The sequence below is a fragment of the Musca domestica genome, unplaced genomic scaffold (assembly GCF_030504385.1).
Source record: "Musca domestica strain aabys unplaced genomic scaffold, Musca_domestica.polishedcontigs.V.1.1 11, whole genome shotgun sequence".
Taxonomy (NCBI): Eukaryota; Metazoa; Arthropoda; class Insecta; order Diptera; family Muscidae; genus Musca; species Musca domestica.
Window position 1 is genome coordinate 13,660,894 of NW_026712133.1, and position 21,611 is coordinate 13,682,504.

At 35.1% G+C, this 21,611-nt stretch overlaps 1 protein-coding gene across 3 annotated transcripts in view; it reads right to left on the reverse strand.

The window, feature by feature from the left end:
* LOC101893061 (P protein) overlaps positions 1–21,611 on the reverse strand; it is a 167,689-nt gene that overhangs the window by 66,530 nt on the left and 79,548 nt on the right. For 2 of the 3 annotated variants that reach the window (XM_059131419.1, XM_005176413.4), the window contains exon 2: positions 13,650–14,938. The exons of the other annotated variant lie outside the window; for it this stretch is intronic. In XM_059131419.1, the coding sequence (XP_058987402.1) occupies positions 13,650–13,726 (77 nt within the window). In that variant the 5' untranslated portion in view covers positions 13,727–14,938. The remainder of the gene's footprint in view (positions 1–13,649; positions 14,939–21,611) is intronic. 3 annotated transcript variants of the gene reach the window in all.

Here is a 21,611-nt window from a genome sequence, read left to right on the forward strand (position 1 = left end):
GAAAGGCTAATCCGAATTTTCTCCGACTTTGCGAATCCTAATATTTGCGTCAGTGCTAGGACAGGTGTGAAGATGGACAATATCGGTCCACTCCATCAAGTACCTTCCCCACAAAATATTGAAATTTTGAGTACTCATGAAGCTCATAAATCGCCAAATTAACATCCGATTCCATTTAGACTTGGCACATCTGTCGAAATATTTATATCATATTTTGGGTCCGATAGGAAATGGGCAATATTGGCCCATTCCTTCGGGATCTGCTCCATAGAGGGTCAAACGTTTGAATAACCTTAACACTAGTCAAAATATATTTAGATAATCGAACATAGGCTGAGGGTATATCTCTGGCGGCAATACCGACTGATACTTTTTAACTTGTTTCTAATATACTTATCCACTTTTACACGTACTGTATCGTAGGTGCAATTATCGGAATCTAAATTTTAAGAAAATCGGACACTGATTTCGTCTTTTAAGAAAGGTATTACTCTTTAAAATTTTTATCATAGAACAACGCTGGCATTCTTTTCTCAGGATACCCTACTTATTTTGTTGTTGCAATCCAATCCCACAATTGTTGTTTTTATAAAAACAACGTTTATTTATTTGTGCAGAAAGATGGTAATGTTTACCAGGGGTAAACATTGCCATTTAAAGCAGGAAATACCATGGTTTCGGAAAAAGGCCACCAATCCTAATCAGTTAGTTGGGTTTTTCTGGAGATACTCTCCTCAGCAGTTATTTTGAAATAATTCCTATAACTAAGTGCGGTTGTAAGATTTAGATGAAATGCAAAAGATTTTTATTTTATATTAAAATAACTCCTGGGGAGAATATTAAACTAGTTTCGTAAAAGAATCAAACACAATCACAACAAATACAAAAAATTAAGCTGAGCCTGTGTGTGGGACTTGATCCGCATATCTTGATGTGCAGCCAACCAGAAGTTGCAGTCTCAACGTTCAGAGTCATTAACCTATAGCAGCATTATAATAGGTGTACATTGGAAGCAATAATAGGTGTGCATTGGAAGTGTAATGGGTGACACTGGGGTTGATGATTTGAAGGTAATCGGAAACTTGTGGCCGTCGGTTTCACTGTTTTCAGGAATTAAGATGTTTGTGTTCGGGTGATGCTGGCGTTCAGGAATGTTGACGATTTTAAGGTAATCGGGAAGTTGTAATAGTTGGATAAAGACGGAATGAATGTATTCGGGAATTACGATGTAGTTATGTTGACGTTCGGTATGTTGACGATGTGAACTTGTGGTCGCCGGTTGTCGACGGGTTGAATATAATCAGGAGTCACGATGATTGTGCTCGGTCACGTCGGCTTTCGGGATGTTATCGATGTAGAGTTAATCGGGTACTTCATTGGGCTAACGAGCGGTGAACAATTGGGGTTAGCGAAGTAGGTGGTTGGGATGTGGATGTAAAGGGCTTCGGAGGCGGCTTGGGGACCTGTGGTATAAAATCTAGCAAATTCGCTGTGAAAATCCCCGGGATCAGCTGCCTAGGTCTTCGTAGTCGGATTGAGAACTGTTCGGTTTCGGCAGCTCGTTGAGGGTAGATTCGACAACCGATGCCTAAGGCTTTGTAGATGGATCGAAACTCTTTCGGGTTCGGCAGCTCGTTGGGGTAGGTTCGGTAACCGATGTCTAAGTCTTTGCAGATGGATCGGAACTCGTTCGGGTTCGGCTCGGGTTTAGCTATTCGAGTCGTCTACAAGGGCTAGTCTAGCTACGGTTTATAACTAAATCTACTCCACTATCAATGTTTGACAATGGTACGGAACAGCAAGTAGAAGCTCCTGCGGAACAGCGAGTCGAAGCTCCTGCGGAATAGGGAGCCGAAACTCCTACGAAACAGCGAGCCGAAGTTCCTGCGGAACAGCGAACCGAAGTTCCTGCGGAACAGCGAACCGAGATTCCTTAGCCTTATGCTGTGAACGGCATACCATCGAAAACTAAATTGTTCACTACGCGCCCAACGAATGCGGTGGTTGGCCTGTGCTGTTATCGTCTTGTGGTCTGGCTATGTCCGTGCTTGCTGAGGCCGTTGTTGTTGTTACCATTTGCATTGTTACCGATTTAGAGTGGCATTACAAATTATGATTATAGAAAGAGAGTTAGATCATATATATTGAGGTTTCACTATTGAATTTAATACATGGACAAACACTCATATCAATACCCTTTAAGTTTGTCATAGAACAAACAATTTTTTTTTTTTTTTGAAATATTTGAAAATTTGTGTTTATATGACAAGCACATTAATGCGGGTTATATCCTTTATTTTCTCCACCAGCCAAAACATTGAATGTGGTAGTCATTATTTAATGCATTAGAAAGTTATTTCAATGTTTTTTTCTGTAGTTGTAATTCCACCTGGTTCGATCACGGTGAAGTAATCTTCTTGTTTAAGAAGCACCCATACCAATGACAAGTCAGTGCTAGGGCCGAAATTTTCAAAATTGAAGGTACCTTTAACATAACATAGATTCAAATTCAAATTCGTTTTTAAATGTTTCTAATGGTTATTAAAAATTACCCATTTTAATATTATTGTAATGACAAACATTGTTTAAACTCTTCTCCCATTTATGTTTATTAAGTTAGGATGTACAATGCATCTCGAAAATAATTGAGCATGTTTATATTTGCATATTATGCAAATATTTGATATTGAAACGACGGGTAAAACAATTTAATATGGACATAAATTAGACACACGTGTGACAAGACAAGTTGTTCGCAGCAGATACCTGTTTGTTGTATGCATGGTTGTAGGACATGTTGACATACAGTCTGCACTTGAAAAAGTTGTGCTGGGGAAAAACTTCAGGCACAGGAACCAGGGTTATAAATGTGTTATAAACACTGGGTTATAGCTGATGTTGTGGATCATTAGGTAACTCAATAATAAATGTAATAATATTTCACTAATACAAATCTTTTCCAGAACTTAACAAAACTTCGTAGCGCCAATCTGAAGCATGTGTTTTTGTTTTAACCACAGTCCAGAATAACGAAATCCCAGACTCCGCTCAATTTATATGTAATTAATATTTTCTCAAAATCATTACTGTCTATCGTGAAGTTACTAGAAGGATTGAACGCATACTCCCATATATTTTCGGTTCAATCTTAATCCCATTATCACACTTGATCCAATATTTGATATGCAGACTTTAAAACAAGTCAAAAAACATTAAGTTCAGCCGCGCCGAACTTTTAATAACCTCCACCATTGGGTAAAAAAAAACATTTTCATATAAAAGTATCTGAATTCAAACGTGGTCAACTTTAAACTACAAATACCAGTAAGAGCGTTTGGATAATGCTCTTAAACTTTTCAAAAAACAAGTAAAAAACATGTAAGTTCAGCTGGGCCGAACTTTGAATATCCTCCACCATTTGGAACGAATTTGGCTATTTTCAAAAAAATAAAATCCATTAAAAATTCTGTTAAATCTTTAAAATACCGAATGTAGCCGTTTTATTAGAGTCTATATGTCGACGTGGCAAAAAATCGGTGAATAATTTTGATAAACTTATCAGAATACCCAATATAGGGAGGTGCCGTTATATGGGGCTATACAAAGACGTGCACCTGCACAGACAATTTTTTGTCATAGACTGTAGTATCCATTACGAACTTCAAATACCAAAATGTAACAAACATCATCAAAACACCGAATATCGGGAGGTACCGTTTTGTGGGGGCTAAACAAAAACGAGGACTTATACATACAATGTTTCGTCACCTGAGCTAGAACCCATTATGACCTACATATACCAATTTTTAGACAAATCCGTGGAAAAATTTGGCAAAAATCATCAAAATACCGAATGTCGGGAGATACCGTAATATGGGGGCTATACAAAATCGTGGACCGATATATCTTATTGAAAATAATCAATCAATTATCCAAGACACAATACAAATTGTTCAAATCGACTTAGAATTTTATGCTAGTCATGAATATATATACTTTATGGGATCTACTACCAATATTTAGGGATGTTACAAACGGAATGACAAAGCAATATAAGTTCCTTTTCAAGGTGGAGGGTATGAAAATAGGACAAAATCTTACTACGTTATTTGACTTCCACGAAACAAAATCCTGTACCGATTAAGTCATGTCCGCCCGCCGTATATCTGTCTGTCTGTGGAAATCATTCTAGCTCCTGAATGGAATGAAGCAGGTTGATATGATTCTATTCAAATGTATTTTAAGTTCGTAGAATTTATGGTATTGAAAATGTGCAACATAAGTCCACGTTTTGATAAATTCCCCATATAACGGTACCGCCAGGTGTGCAGGTGCAGGATTTAAGGTGTTAGACCAATGGTGCCAAATTAAATGGTTTTTCATTATACCCTACACCACATAGTGGTAAAGGTATTATGTCTTTGTTCATTTGTTTGTAACATGGAGAAGGAAGCGAGATAGACCTATAGTTACTTTTGTGGATCTCCATAGAATCACTTTCTGAGTTGATTTATGCATGTCAGCCAGTCCGTCTGTCCGTCCGTCCTTCTGTCTATGCATTCTTGTGAACAAAATGCAGGTCGCATTTATTATCCGATTGAGATGAAATTTTGCACAAATCATTTGTTTGGCCCAAGGACGAACCCTATTGAAATTGGAGATAATCGGTAAAAATGTAGATATAGCTCCCATATATATCTTCGTCCGATATGCCTTTTATTGTGCACCAAACGTGTAATATCAGCCCGAATAGTATGAAATTTTACACATACAACCAAATTAGGCCTGAAAATAAGTACGCCAAATTTGATCGAAATAGGTTCAGATATAGCTATAGCTCCCATATATATTGTTCATCCGATTTGTTATTTTTGTCCTCCGCAGCCGTAATATGCACTCTGTAACAACAATATTTGGGGAAATATATCAAATACAGCTCAGAAATATCTTTGCCAAATTTTATCGAGATCGGTCCAGATTTGGATATAGCTCCCATATATATCTTTATCTGATTTCAAATTAATTTTGCACCAAATGGGAAATACAAGTCCGAATTTAAAAGATACAAATGCTTCGGCATATTTAGTCCTTTGAACTTTAAATAATAATTCAATAGCATGTATGATTGAATTCTCCCGTAAAAACTTTTAATTGGTATGTGGAGCTCAACTAAATTAGCAAAGTGGTGTAGGGTATCATAAACTCTGCCCCACCCTACTTTGGGACTTTCTTTACTGGTTATAATTCAAAAATTCCCCAGTTTTATTCATCATTCCCACCACTGTTCTGACACACGTCTCTAATTGTCAATCAAATGTTGGACAAACAATACTTATATCTATATACTCGTATACGTGTGTATCTTTACATCCGTACAAATATGCTTGTGACCTTCGGCGGCTTTTTTAGCATTTTAGGTCAGTATTTTGATAGACCACTCTGCAGCAGCGACTAATTGTTACTTAAACACACACATTCACACTCTGTCTGGCACACATGTGTACGCCGTTGTTGTTGTTATTTTTATTATTATTATTATTCATATTTTTGTTCATAAATGGCACTTAATGTGATAATATTTATTTAAAGACTCATCCCATTGATAAACACATACATACACACATATATGGGCGAATATACAGATGAGAAAGAGATGGAGAGAGTGAATTTTCACAATGAGATAAATGTAATAATACCTTCAAGGAGTTTTCTCTTCCTTCTACCGACAATCATCTGACATTTAATGTGACAAATGAAGGAATAAATTGATCGATTATTGTTGATTTTTGTTAAATAATAGACCTCTGATGGTATTCATTTCGATGATAAATAAAATAATTAATAAAATAAATGGGAATGGAAAAGTGTGGCGGACGTTTATATAAATGTTGGCTTCATTATATTTGAATTTTGTTACATAGCGTTTAGCTTATGACACATTCAGATGTAATGTCTTCTTCGCAGGACGGGCGCAAGATATATTGTGCATATAAGGCACGGTGTATAAGGATTTTATGAATTTCTTTATAACATTGAATAAGAACAAAGTATATACCCATTGTTGTCTTAAATGATTTTCTTCGAATACCTTTCTGATTAATATTAAAAATCAACCTCTGTCTGTCTACACATTATTTCATTAAATTTTATCCTTGATTTAGGCCTCAAACTATAACAACTGTTTTTAAGTTATTTTAATATTTTATTTAATGTCTGCAGATATATTCGCCCGGTAAATTGAAATTTCGAGGGTCTCTCTTCACTTTTTCTCATTCCAAAAATAGGGTTTTCAAAATTCTGTGTGAAAACAAAGTTAAGTGGGTGACCGCATATCGAATTTGGGTTGTGGTATAATAGGACACTGGTGAAGTTGTGAAATGAGAATAGACCAATTGTCGTAACATCACAATATAAGCTTCTACAGTCCCGTCAATTTCAACCGAAATTGATATTGCGTTTCTCCGACAAAAGCTGTTTTATAGCCTTCACCATACTAGGGAAGTTATAAGGTAATAAGGTTTGCATACCACTTGTAACTCCTTGAAACAAACATTTTAGCTCCACAACGTATATATATTCTAGATCAGAAGAATATTCAATAACTATTCAGTCTTTGGCCGTCTGTAGAATCTCTCTAGTAACCGAACGAAGTGAAGCAGTTTTATAAAACTAATAGCCAAATATATTTTAGGTCCGTAATATTTTTGGTATTGCAAATGGGTTAGAGACTAGAAACTGCTAGCTATTTCGCCAGTAAAAATTCCACCTTAAAATTTTAGATTCGTTCCAACAATTCGTTGGGTCTTTGACAAATATTTTTTTTTTTTGTAAAATCTTCATACGTCGTAATAAATTGAAAGTTTTATACGTTATTCAATTTTTTTCGGAAAGAGTCATGGTAGGAAAATTCAGGTAAAAGCAAGTGTTGTTGTATAACAATCGTAACAACAACCACATACAAATTTGTTTTTGTACGTAATACAAGTGTCAGAGTTATGTGTCCAAAAATGTAAACAAAATAATTAATTTTCAATAAATTATTTTAATTTCAAAAATATACATTTTTGTAATTTGGAATTTTAAATTGAAAATGCAGAAGAATAGTTCTTAAAATATTTAATTTTAATGCTTTCAGATCATTCCCTTTAATGGATAGTTGTTAGCTATTGGTCCTAATGTCTCAACACTTCAAGCAATCGCTAGAAAATCGCAGAGAAGGCAACAATCCTTTTAAGTTGAAACCAAACAGCATACATACATAAAGTATTCTGCATTTGCAATTTTGGATACATGAAATATGCGAATATATTATGTACCGCAAAAAAGGTTCCGAACCATCGCCTTTGGCGTTTTGTTAAGTACAACGGCGATTTTTTCTTTTATTAGGCAAAAAATATGTTCACATTGCCCTGCAGTGAAATTTTATATCAAAATATATATATGTATATCAAGAAATGGATTTGAATCACAAAACGTCATATCGAGTTTGACACTAGTAATATTATAGTGTCAAATCAGCTGGGACCTGCTGTTACCTGTAATAATAGGAAATTGTGATCCAAAATAAGTACTTTTTTCATTTAGTACTTTTCGTTTCCAAAAACAACTCCATATTTCAATTCCATATACCAACAGAGACCTCAACATAAAATTTAAGGATTCCAGCCCTATCCCTTTACCCAATAACGAAATAGGTACCATTTCGTATTTTTCGTACAAATTTCAAATCAAATTTCAGAATTTTATTTCTATCCCCTCACCCAATACCAAATTTAGTACCATTTAGTACTTTTCGTACAATTATAGTACACATTTGCAAAACCACCTCCGTATCTCAATTCCAAATACCTTCAGAATTCCAATCCTATCCCTTTACTCAATACCATATTTAGTGCCATTTATATATCAAACTTAATTTCCAACCTTGATTCTCACACCAAACGTTAAGTTTGATACCATATTACGGTACCTACCGATTTTCGGTGTTTTGATGATTTTCGCCACATTTTTTTTACGGATTTGTCTAAAAATTGGTATTTGTAGTGCGCAATGGGCTTTAACTCCGGTGGTGGAACATAGTATATATAGATCCACGTTTTGGTATAGCCCCCATATAACGGTATCTCCCGATATTCCACATTTTCCCACGGATTTGTCTAAAAATTTGTATTTGTAGTTCATAATGGTTCTCCGGTGGCAGAACATTGAATATTTAGGTCTACGATTTCCTATAGCGCACATATAACGATACCCATCGATATTCGGTATTTTAATAATCCTAGTCACATTTACCCACGAAATTGTTTCAAATTTGTTATTTAAGAAGATTTTGTACGTGGCAATCCTTGAAGTATAAAATTGTCTACAGAAGTTCCCGTTTTGGTATGACCGCCATATAACGGCCTCACCCTCTTTATAGTTTTGTGAAAAGTTTAACGGCATTATCCGAACGGTCTTACTGGTATTTGTAATTGAAAGTGTTACACGTTTGAATTCAGATATTTTTATATAAAAATGTTTTCTTTACCCAAAGGTGGAGGGTATTAAAATTCGGCCCTGCCGAACTTTATGTTTTTTACGAATTTCCAAAAAACCCAGACTTATAACAGTACTACCAAGGCCGTTTCGTCTGGGCGTTGATTCTAGATCAGTCAGTCAATCATTCAATCAATCAATCACTTTATTATATTTCACCTGTGTTGACCGCTCCTGCACCCGTCGTATATTTGTAGATCTGTGTTTAGGATATTATTCTTTGAGGGCATTATTAAACGATGCATTATATTAGTTTAACGCCTACTCAATGTAAAATCTGGTATTTTAAGAAATCAGTAACAATCGCACCATTGATAGCCAAAAATTACATATAATAGATATTTAGTACATACAGACGGCCCAATAGCAATTTATGCCCTTTGACATTTTTCACTTTTATCCACTGTAATTATCTTAAACACAATCCCATTTCAGCTTGTTATGTCACTGGTATTGGGACACAAAGAAACAAATCGCAAAATCTTAACACAAATTCACACACAAACATATGTATAAGGATAAAAAGAAAGTAAATATATAGACGGAATTGATGACCTCTGGGATGAGGAACACTAAAGAGGAGAGCACGAACAATCCATTGAAGAAAATCCGATTAATACGATATTTATTAGCCAAATACCAACACACTAAAATGAGTTCTTACCAAGGTGGAGCCTAAGAAAATAAAAGGTGTGACCATATTTACCAAAAAACAACTCCTATATACAACTAGATGTGTTTGGGGAACAAGATTTATGGCAATATTTATTGATCCACAACAAACACAACATGGGCTAAACTAATTACCGTTGTAGTTAGAGTTTAACACATCAGAATAAGGCTATAAAATCATATATTATATATTTCTTATTATTAAAAAAGTAATCACAAATCTTAATCGATATAGATTGTGGAGCATTTTTTAAGGGCAGGAAGAATGATAAAAATATAACATATAGGGTGAGTTGAAAAAACTGCAACCAACTTCAGACTGCTGTAATTTATAAGCCACTCGCTCGACTGCTGTTAACATTATTCCAGTGATAGCTCAGTACATTGTTTACAAGCGCACAAAAGTATTTTGGTGAGAATTTTCCAGAAAAAAAAAATTATTCGTAATGGAATTCAAGCATGTTAGTGTGATTTCTGTATATTTGCCTGGAAAGCCACAAGTGACTATCGTTAGAGCTCTCTAGCATTTAAATGTGAATAAATCTTTTGTGTTTCGTAACATTGCTCGTTTCCGTGATACTGGTAGCGTAGCCCGACGGAAGACGACAGCAACATCAGCAGAAATGTTTCGAAATGTAAAGAAGCGTCTTGATCGAAAACCATGTCGTAGTGGCCGAAAAATGGATCGTGATGTGAACATATTGCAATATTCAATTCGGCAAATATTGAAAAACGAGCTCGGGGTAAAGCCATTGAAATTCCGAAAAGTGCAAGAACTTACATCGCAACAGAAAGAAAATAGACTCAAAAGAGCTAAAGAGTTGCTTGGCTTGGCCGAAAGTAGTAAAAAATTAGAAAACATTCGTTGTCCAGCAGTTTGTAAACAAACAAAATGATAGTGTTTACTTGCCAAAGAAGTCAGCTGAAAATGTGCACCTTCGGTTGGTTACCAGAACTCAAGCGCCGGCTACGGTGATGGTGTGGGCCGCCATAACAGCCGTTGGTCGCTCTCCGCTCGTATTAATCGACCGTGGTATCAGAATAAATGCCGAATATTTTCGCGAAAATATTCTGGAGAGTGTATTAGTGCCCAAGGCTTTAGCAAACATTTTGGCCGCAGACCTTGGATATTCCAACAGGACTCAGCACCATCGCACTCAGCACGCGCCACCTAAGAATGGTTACAAAATGAGGTTTCTCGCTTCATTGCCAGCGCACAATGGCTACCAAAATCTCCGGATATCAATCCGTTGGACTATTGTGTCGATCACCTCAAGCAAGCGCTTCGCCGGGAATGGGGCAAAATACCGCAGAGCAACATTCGGGCAGTGTGTGACGGTTTCATTGGCCATTTGAAGGCCATAATTCGTGCCAAAGGTGACTTCGAACAAATCTAAATTTATTCTAAAATATGATGCTATTTCCGACATTTTTTGCTTTCGTTTAATAAAATTTAAAAAAAAATGTAAAAATTATGGCGTTTGACTTTGTTGCAGTTTTTCTTATCTCACCCTGTGTAGTGTGTATTTAAAGGTGTATCCAAGATTTCTTAGTTGTGGCCATTGTTTGACACAAAATTTACGATTTACAAATAATGGACAATTTAATACGTCCTTAAATCTGTTGTAAAAGTTATGCAATAATTAAATTTGTTTCGATAACCTCATTGAGTTACACCATACCATTCAATTTAAAACCATTTCATAATTTCTCATAGTTGTATTTTGAAAATATTTCCAAAATATTTTATTTATTGCTTTGCATGTATCCTCATGTTATAATGCTATCATTGACTCTTTTGCCACAGGCAGCCGTAACCTCATTAACCTCCAAATTTGTTACAAACGCAAAGAGAATATCGATCACAAGCCAACAAAGACAACAACGATATACCTTTGACCTATTTTAGTAGTCACTATTAATATGAATTAAATATCAGTGACAAAAACGGAAAACTTGCGTGCAACGATTTAAATTTCTCATATTTGCCGCCTGTGACACATTCTCTGCTAAGAGCGGATACACGCCACAACCAGCCAAGTGCAGAATTCTTGACGGATGACAAAATATTTGCACTGTCACTCAAAAACTAGACTTTGGTCATGATGCTAATGATAATGAAAATGTGAGAAGAGTGCTAGAAAAGGTGACATCAGGGTTTCCTAGTACACATGAGCAGTGTGGGTATCAGAAGGAAATTATAAAAATATTATGAGTCAGGTAAGAACTTACATTTCTGCACACCACTTGAAGTGGCATAGATTATTAAATAATGTCTATCTAATCACTCTTAAATTAGAAATAGATGTAGTGGAGGAGTCGTATAACTAGCAATGTGATCTAAAAATTTAATAGATGAGGGAAGAACTAAGCTTTCTGACATTCTGAGTCGCTTTATGCATGTCCGTCCGTCTGTCCATGCGCGTTCATGTATACAGAACACAGGTAGCTTTTATTGTTCGATTGAGATGCAATTTTCCACAAATCATTTTCAAATCGAATTCAGTCAAGAAGCTAGTACTTCAAATTTGGTGAAAATCGGTTAGATCGGAAAATCGGTTACTTGGCATTCGAAAAAGATCCATTGTTACTTTGATCTAATTCACCGGCCGACTGTATGATACCCTACACCACTTATGTATATAGTAGAGCTCGCCTAACAAATAAACCTTATATTGGGAATTTATGTGAAGTAGATCATATCAACGATGAACCTTATTCAAATGCGTACTATGGCTTTAGAGTAGTCAATATTTGGGAGCTATATCCATCGATTTATATGTATCGATTTTCAACATAATATACTGCAACCGAGTTTCACCAAAATTCGATTGAATATGAAAAAATCTATCCATATGGGGCAATATTACATATATGGTGGACAATAAACATAAAATCGGTTGAAGATTTATAACGAAGAAATATAAAAATCTGAACCGATCTCGATAAAATTTAGCAGAGCTATTTTCCAGCTGTATCTAATGTCCGGTATCAAATATCCTTGTTGTGGAGTGCATATTATGCATGTGAGTGATGTTAACCCCGAATCGGATGAAACGTGTATATGGGAGCTATAGCTATATCTAAACCGATTTTCACCAAAATTTGAAGTACTTGTTTCTAGGATGAATTCCGTCGGAAGTGCCAAAATTCTTTTAATTTGGGCTGATATTAGCCATTTGATGCACAATTAACCTGATATTGGATAAAGTTATATATGGGAGCTATATCCAAATCTGATCCGATCTCGATTAAATTTGACAGGGGTATTTCTGGGCTTCTGGTACCAAATATTATTCTTGTGGGCATACTACGCACGTGAGGGACTTAAACACCAAATCGGATGAAACATATATATGGGCTATATCTGAACCGATTTTCACCAAATTTTATGAACTTACTTCTAGACTGAACTCAGTTGGATGTGCCAAAATTGAGGACATTTGAACTGATATTGGCCATTAAGCGCACAATTAACCCCAAATCGATTGTTGATATATATGGGAGCTATATCTAAATATTGGTACTATAAGTTTGACTATTTGTATTGGATATTGTCAATCATATCTAAATATCAAATGATCTTCATATATTTGACTTCGTCTTAAATACCATTTTTATATCACAGTAAAAATGGGTGCTGATTAATAAACAGGTTATGGAGTTCTGATAAACCAAAAATCGCTACAGCAAAGAAGCGGGTTATTTGGATGTCATAATTGCGTTAAGTTATCCAATTTTTATACCTTCAGTCATATGGCTACAGAGGGTATATTTTATTTGAGATATATCGGTTTTAGATCATAGGTCTCTTTGGACCAAATTCGGAGTCGATCTAGGGGTGCCCGTATAGCCCCCATATAATAGTATCTCCCGATTTTCAGCATTTTCATGATTTTGGCGAGATTATTAACCGGAATTGTTTCAAATTTGGTATTTGAAGTTCCTAATGGATACTACAGCCTAAGACTGAAAATTGTCCACGTCTTCGTATAGCCCCCATATAACGGCACCTCTCTATATTCGGTATTTTGATGATTTTAGCGAGATTTTTCAGCGGAGTCTGTGACAGAAAATTGTCTATGTTGGTCCAGGTATTCGTATAGGCCCCATATAACGGTACCTCCCGATACTCGGTATTTTGAGAATTGCCAAATTCGTCCCAAAAAGGCCCGGCCAGGCCGAACTTGCAATTTTTTTACTTGTTGTGGTTATTAAAGGTTGCCGATTGATGTTGGATATTGTCCATCTGCAAACTCACTTATTTGACTGTCTCTTTTGCAAATGTTGCATTAATTAATTAAACAGGTTATGGAGACCAGTCGGTTCATTTAGAAAACATGATTGGGTAAAGAAGTCCAATAGTGTTTTTTTCTCATAAAATACTACTAGAATATAAGTTCGATTTCTCGAAATAATATTACAATATAAAACAAACTTACCTTGGTTTCGGATAACTGTCCGCCCTTTTCGAGCGTCTTTTGCGCAGCCATAACCGTTTGCCTACTTTAACTCGCATTTTGAAGGGGATATTTTCGGTGATGTGGTTAATGGTGATGGGAGCAATTTTTACCACTTCAGCGAAACACAGGCAGATGAAAAAATGTTTTGGATGGATGCACGCCTACGGACGTACAGCAAGGTACAAGGAGTAGTTTTGAATGGTTTCCGATGTAGTAAATGAAGGTTTCGAGGGGATTTCGAAACCGGATCACAGTTTAAAAATAAAATAAAATACTTTCACTGAAGAATGTGGTTGTTTTTTTTTTTTTTTTTGTTGATTTTTGCAAACAAACAAATGGAATGTAAATTGCAATAAAAAAAATTTTACTAAAAACTGTTTTGTTGTTTTTTTCTTTTTGATTAAAATTTTTGGGATATGCTTCGTTGCAAATTTAGAATATATTTTGCTGTCGTTGTTGATGATATTTCTTCGAAAACTGTTTTGTTTGGTGTTGCAACTGGTTGTGACTTTGCAGGTTTCCAATTCGATTTGAAATTCAAATTCAATTGTGTTCTGTGTGGCTTTGTTCCCAGACTTATGTTAGGAGGCAAAAAAAAATCACTTCTATTTTTTCATTAGCCGGGCAAAAGCTGCTGTTTTGTTACTTTTTGTTGAATTTATTGGTCGTTTTGTTGTCGTTTTAAGTGTTGGGGGCGTTTGGTTTCGATTTTTAATTTATTTTTTTGGGAATTTTGAATTTCAGTTTTCACAACTTAGAATTAATGCCTGACAGGTACTTGAATTTCCATTACAACTACAACACCAAAAAACATCTGTTGTAATGAGTTTTTGTTTCCAAACCTTTTTTTGTTGTGGGTGGGGTTGTTTGATATTTTTTATGAATTTGTTTCTTTTTAATTTATGTTTTTTTGTAGTACATTTAAAACTTATTACATTTTGTGCAGAGTTTGGTTGACGTAATTAGTTTTGTTGTTGTTGCGCCTTATGTATTCACTAGTTTGGAATATTCCCTTTTTATATATGTATCACACATACACATATTCTGTTGCGTATTTTTTTCTCTTTTTCTCACTCGTTTTTTTTTAGTTTATTTCCCTTAATTGTTAATTAATTTCCATTAAAGCCTTTCTTTTGTACATTTTCGTTTTTTTCTCACTTCCACTTTTTCTAGATAAATAATTTTTCGTATTCACAGAGTTGGTTATTTGCCCTCGTTTATTTTTTGTATATTTTTAGGTTATTGTCTGTTTCCTTTATTTAGACTTGCTGTTGAATGGTACAAAAAGAGAATATTTTTATCAGTCTAGTTCCACAATGTCTAATAGACTTTGTAACTAGTTTAGAAAATAATCAGACATTATGGAAGTGGACTATTTTTTTTTTGTTTTTGAATTTTTTATTGTACTTTCCGAATTAAATATTCACAGAGTATGTCATAGAATTTCAATTAAAACAAGTTAAAAAGCAGTAAGTTCGGCCGGGCCGAACTTTGAATACCCTCCACCATTTAGAACTAATTTGGAAATTTTCAAAAAATTAAACCCTTAAAAAATTCTGTTAAAATTTTAAAAATACCGAATATAGCTGTTATATTGGGGTCTATACGACGTGGACCTACATAGGCCTTGTTTGTCATAAGCCATTACCATATTAAAATTCGAAACTTGAAATAAACGGTGAATAATGTAGCTAAAATAATCAAAATATCGTATATAGGGAGGGACCGTTATATCGGAGTTGTGCGAAGACCTAGACCAGCATAGACAATTTTCTGTTAGAGGCTATAGCATCCATTATCCTCAAACAATTTGGGTGGGTATTGTACCTTAACTTGTCAAAATACTGAATATAGGGAGGTCCTGCTATATGGGGCCCATACGTAGACCTGAACCTGCATTGACAATTTTCTGTCACAGACTGTACTTTCCATTACGAACTTCAAATACCAAATAAGAAACAATTCGGGTGAATAATGTCGCTAAAATCATCAAAATACCGAATATCGGGAGGTACCATTGTATGGGGGCTATATGAAGACGTGGACCTGCACAGATATTTTTCTGTCATAGGCTGTAGTATCCATTTTGAACTTCAAATACCAAAGTTGAAACAATTCCGGTTAATAATGTCTCTAAAATCATCAAAATAGCGAATATCGGGAGGTACAGTTATATGGAGACTACATGGCGCATTTACGAACTTAACCTGCCTACTGGAAAAATAAACACGTGTGCAAAATTTGAGCCTTCTATCTCAATTCGTTCGAAAGATAGCGTGGTTACAACAGACAGACAGACGGACATGGCTAAATGGACTTAGAATTTTACGCTGATCAAGAATATATATACTTTGTTGGGTCTGACATGAGTATTTCGAGGAGTTTCAAACGGAATGACGAAGTTAATATACCCTCCATAGTATGGTGGAAAAACCAAACAATGGTTTTTCTGATATTCAAAGGAAACAATCCTTGAAAATAAAATTTAAAACAATTCCATTGAATAATGTCACTAATATCATCAAAATACCGAACGTTGGGGAATACCGTTATATAGAGGCTATACGAAGGCATAAACATGCAAAGTTATTTTATGTCATAGAAACCATTAAGATATTCTGAAATTTGAAACATGACATGAGTATTTCGGGGTGTTACAAACGGAATGACGAAGTTAATATACCCTCCATAGTATGGTGGAGGGTTTATATCATGTATCATATTTATACCTTCAACTACATGGCTAGTGAGGGTAGATATCATTTGATACGGCCAACCCTTGCCTCATCGAAATAACGGAATATTATTATCAAATTTAGATCGGGTTCGGAGATGGGCAATATCGGTCCTTTTGGTACCTCCACCACAAAAAGTCGAAATTTTCAAAAAAAAAAAAAAAAATATTTTGCTGCACAAAAAGAGAAAGGATAATCCGATTAAGCTCCAACTTTGCAAATCCTAGTATTTGCATCAGTACCTCTACCACAAAGGGCCAAAATTTGGAATATTTATAACTCTTATAAAATGTGATGTTAGAGTCCGATTGTCTTCAAATTAAACACGTCACAATATTTTTATTAACCCAAGGTCTTGTTCGTCTGAAGACGGAATATGTTGATCCATATCCTGGAAGCTCATAAAACGCGAAATTAACATTCGATATCCTTTCGACTTGGCAAATCCCAATATTTCCATCAACATAAGATCTGTGAATAACCAAACCGAATATAAAATCCGAAATAAGCATCTGGTTCTCCTTATATTTCACACATCGCATTATTTCTACTAACAAATATCGGTTCACTCCTTCTGATACCTCCCCCATAAAGGGTCAAAATATTGAATATCAATGAAGCTCATAAAACGCGAAATTAACATCAGATTCCATTCAGACTTGGTAAATCTCAATATTTGTATCAAAATAATATAATAACAGATCTTTGGGTCCGCAAAATCTGGTACCTCATGTATATTTCCACATTTTCCAAAAATTTCCACATATCTCATATAAAGTATAGGAAGTAGACGATATAGTTCAAATATGGCACGTTATAATAGTTATATCAGACGATACGAATTGGACAATATTGGTTAGAAAAATCATAAGTCAAGGCTGGGGGTATACATCTGTCGGCGAAACCTATTAATACTATATAACTTGTTCTAGAACTAATTTTTGTGTGGGGGCAAAGTATCCGGTAAAATTATAAGCTGCAATTTTTCATTTTTCTTTGGAAAACATTTTTCCTACTTTGTTGATATCAAAGGGGTTCTAGTAATGACCTACTTCATTTATTTCCACAAAGTTTTTAGTGTTATTATCCGCACTCTATTTTCAATTTCATTTCGTACCATTTCCGAAACTACCAAAATACCACAAATATTCATATTTGGTCACGGTGATTAAGGTTAATGCCAATTTATTACTCAATTATACAGGGCTAGAAACCAATAACAATAAAACCATAACATTTCGCCTTGAAGTTTTCCATGAACATGTTTTCCTTTACATGACATCTCTCCTTGTTTTGCGATACATCGCTTTTATTGTGAAAGCACTTTTATTAATGTCGATTATTTTACACTTCATAAACCGCACAATTGATGAGCAATTCTCGTTGACACATACAATCAAACTCACTTCCATACATATGTAAATATACAAGGGGAAAATTCAATTTATTAAAATTCATGCAAAGGGAGATGATGTTGCAGAGGGTCCGACAACTTGTCGCATAGACAATCCAACTTAAATTTAGAAAACGCTTTGTTTTTCTATTTTTCAAAAAGAAAATGGTTAAATGTTATTTTGTTGTTTGACCGACCGGCAACCGGAAAGCGAAAAATTGATTTTTTAAAGTGTTTTCGTTTACTGTCTGTTTGGGAAAAGTGTCCGACACGTTTGGAAAGCGTTTAGAGCGGTGGTCTTAATCGAGCGAGTGTTACAATCTGAATGTCTTGACAATTTCAGTAAAGAAATTTCGTAGTTTTTTTTTCGTGTTCATTCTTCCATTCCTGTTCCTACGTCTGTCCGTCTGTCTGCCCGCCTTTCTTTGTTTCTTTACTGTGTGTTGTGATGATGGTGATGGCCTGACTGACTGACTGTGGAATGGAATATGACTGCGTGCGTCGTCCATTTATTTTTATTTGATTTTATTCGGTTGTGATGGTGACGTCGTTAACGTTCAATTTCATTTGAATGCCTTGGTGGTTTTGCTTCTCAGTGATTACGTTGTTGGTGTTTGCTTTTGTCTTTTAAGGTTGGTTTTCCACACTAGGCCGGTTGTTTTGTATTTTCTTACATTTCCCGCAAATCGTGGAAATTTTGACAGATTTTCTTTTACATTTTGTATTTTTTAAGGCTCGTTTGTTGTTGTTCTGCGTGAAAGAAGGGTATTTTGAGTTCAATATCAAGAGAATGTCATTGTCATTGCAATTCAGTGGCTTATAGGTTGCGAAATAAGGGTTTGAACGGAGAAATGCAAACATTTGTTCAACAATCGTTCAAATAATACTTGTAACAAAAAAGTGAAGGGGTTTTGAAAGGTGGAAACAGGTAAACCGTCGTTGTATCAAAATCATTGCATACTTTTAGGCTTATGAAAAAAGAAAAGAACCCTTAACATGGTGTCTGTTGGAATTGTAGGCTTTCGTAAAAAGGAAGGAGGCGCTGGGGCCAAATTCTTGTACATGATATCGAAAAAATTCCGAACGAAATGAATTTCTTTGTGTTAAATTTAGATTGATAAAACTGAAACTTTTGGCACAAACATTTGGTTTTTAACTCGTAAAATTCGATATTTAGTAAAAAATATGCCAGAACTACAACTCTTGAATTTCTCCAAATCAATATTTAAATTTTTATAGAAATAAAACATTTATTTTAAAAATACTGTTTACACCCTACACCACATAGTGGTTAGGGTATTCTGACTTTGTGCATTTGTTTGTAACAGGGAGAAGGAAGCAAAATAGACCCATAGTTACTTCTGAGGATCTTAATATAATCACTTTCTGAGTCGATTTATAATTGTCAGTGAACAAAATGCAGGTCGTATATCATATTATCCGATTGAGATAAAATTTTCCAAACAATATTTGTTGGGCCCAAGGAGGAACCCAACTGAAATTGGTGATAACCGGATCAGATTTAGATATAGCTCTCAAATATCTTCAACCGACTTCTGGTTAACTGTGCACCAAATGGCTAATATAAGTCCAAATGACCTGTATTTTGATACATCCCACCAAATTCAGTGTAGATGCAAGTAAATTAAATTTGGAGAAAATCGGTTCAGACATAGCTATAGCTCCCATATATATGTTTAATCCCATTTTTGGGTTCAAAGTCCTTAAACAAGCATAATATTTACTCCAAAAGAATGATTTTTGGTACCAGATATCTTACAAAGCTCGGAAATACCTCTAACAAATTTTATCAAGATCGGATCAGATTTGGATATAGCTCCCATATATATCTTCAACCGATTTCGGGCTAATTGGGCACCAATTAACCAATACCAGTCCAAATGACCTGTATTTTGGTACATCCCAGCAAAAATCAGTCTAGAAGCAAGTAAGTTAAATTTTGAGAAAATCGGCTCAGATATAGCTATAGCTCCCATATGTTTCATTTGGTGTTTAAGTCCCTCGCAGTCGTAATATACATTCGACGACAATGATATTTGGTACTGGAAATCAGATACTGCTCGAAAATACCTCTGTTAAATTTTATCGAGATCGGTTCAGATTAGGATATAGCTCCCATATATATCTTTATGATATCAGGTTTATTGTGCACCAAATGGCCAATATCAGCCCAAATAAACTGAATTTTGGCAATTACGACTGAATTCAACCTTCAAATTTGGTAAATCGGTTCAGATATAGCTATAGCTCCCGTATATATATTTTATTTGATTTGGGTTTAAAGTCCCCACAAGAGTAATGATCCTTGGTACCAGATACCAGATACAGCTCTGAATCAAATTGCATCAAGATTGGATCAGATTTGGATATAGTTTCCATATATATCTTCAGCCGATTTCGGTTTAATTGTGCACCAAGTAGCCAATATCAGTCTAAATGACACGAATTTTGGCTAATCCGACCGAATTCAGTCTAGAAGATATAGCTATAGCTTCCATATATATTTTTAATCTGATTTGGTGTTTAAGTCCCTCACATTCGTAATATGCATTCGACAACAATGATATTTGGTAGCAGTTATCAGATACAGCCCAGATATACCTCTGACAAATTTTATCAAGATCGGTTTAGATTTGGATATAATTGTGCACCAAATGGCAAAAATCAATCCAAAAGTCTTGAATTTTGGTATATCCAACCAAATTCAGTCTGGAAGCAAGTGCATCGAATTCGGTGATAATCGGTTCTGATATATCTCACATATATATCCTTAATCCGATTTCAAAATTATTTTAATATAATCCTTCTCCAAGTAATATCATCTATAGCAAACTATAACTGCTCTAAGGCCAAATGTTGATTGGTGGTATGATCTACTTGAAATAAATACTTTTGTTAAGGGAGCTCTACTAAATGTGCATAGTGGTGTAGGGTATCATATAGTCGGCACTAACCTACTTTTGACTTTTTCTTACTGGTTTGAATTTCGAAAATAAGTCTAACTACTTTCGTGGCGACAAAATTTACTTGACGAATTGAGATATCCCGAAAACCGTTACAGATATTAACAAGTAAAAATGCAGCTAAGTTCGGCCGGCCCACAATTTGGAAGAAACTTAAAAAGTTTAAAAAAACTCCGTCGAAAAATACCGCTCAAATGATTACCTTTATATGGGGCTATACGAAGACGTGGTCCTGCATAAGTAATTTTTGTCATAGGCTGCACAAAACTCTTTGAAAGCATTGTCGCTAATCGGTACCAACAAAGCATATGTTAGTGCTGTTGCTGTCTACCGAAAACCTAACGGTCCATTGCTTCTTCTATTTTTCTCTTCTTTGTTCGTCTCCAAAAACAAGACTGAGAAATCCCACTCGCGAGCAGGTTTCACTTCCGAGTACGTTCAAGACACGGAATTCCTAAGATAAAATCTATGCAGAGCCATCCTCTCTAATATAAAAACTTCGGTATATAGCTGATGCGAAAAAGATTGCTATACTCTCGTCTAAGGCCGCGGGAATGTTCCTGCAGCCAACTGTATCATATTTCCCAAATTCACCCTAATGATGTAGTTGATAATGTCTTCTCTTTATCATTTCTTTCCTTTAAAATATTGATCCCATTTAAACAATTTCCACTTTGGCAAATTTATACCATTTAAATAGATTTTGTTCTTCAAAGTGACTCTTTTCCTACTTTGCATTTGTGTTAATATCATCGAAATCCTATGTTCACAAGAAAATCGGATGACATAAGTGTGTAAACATTTTCCTCCACCACAGCAATACCAACTT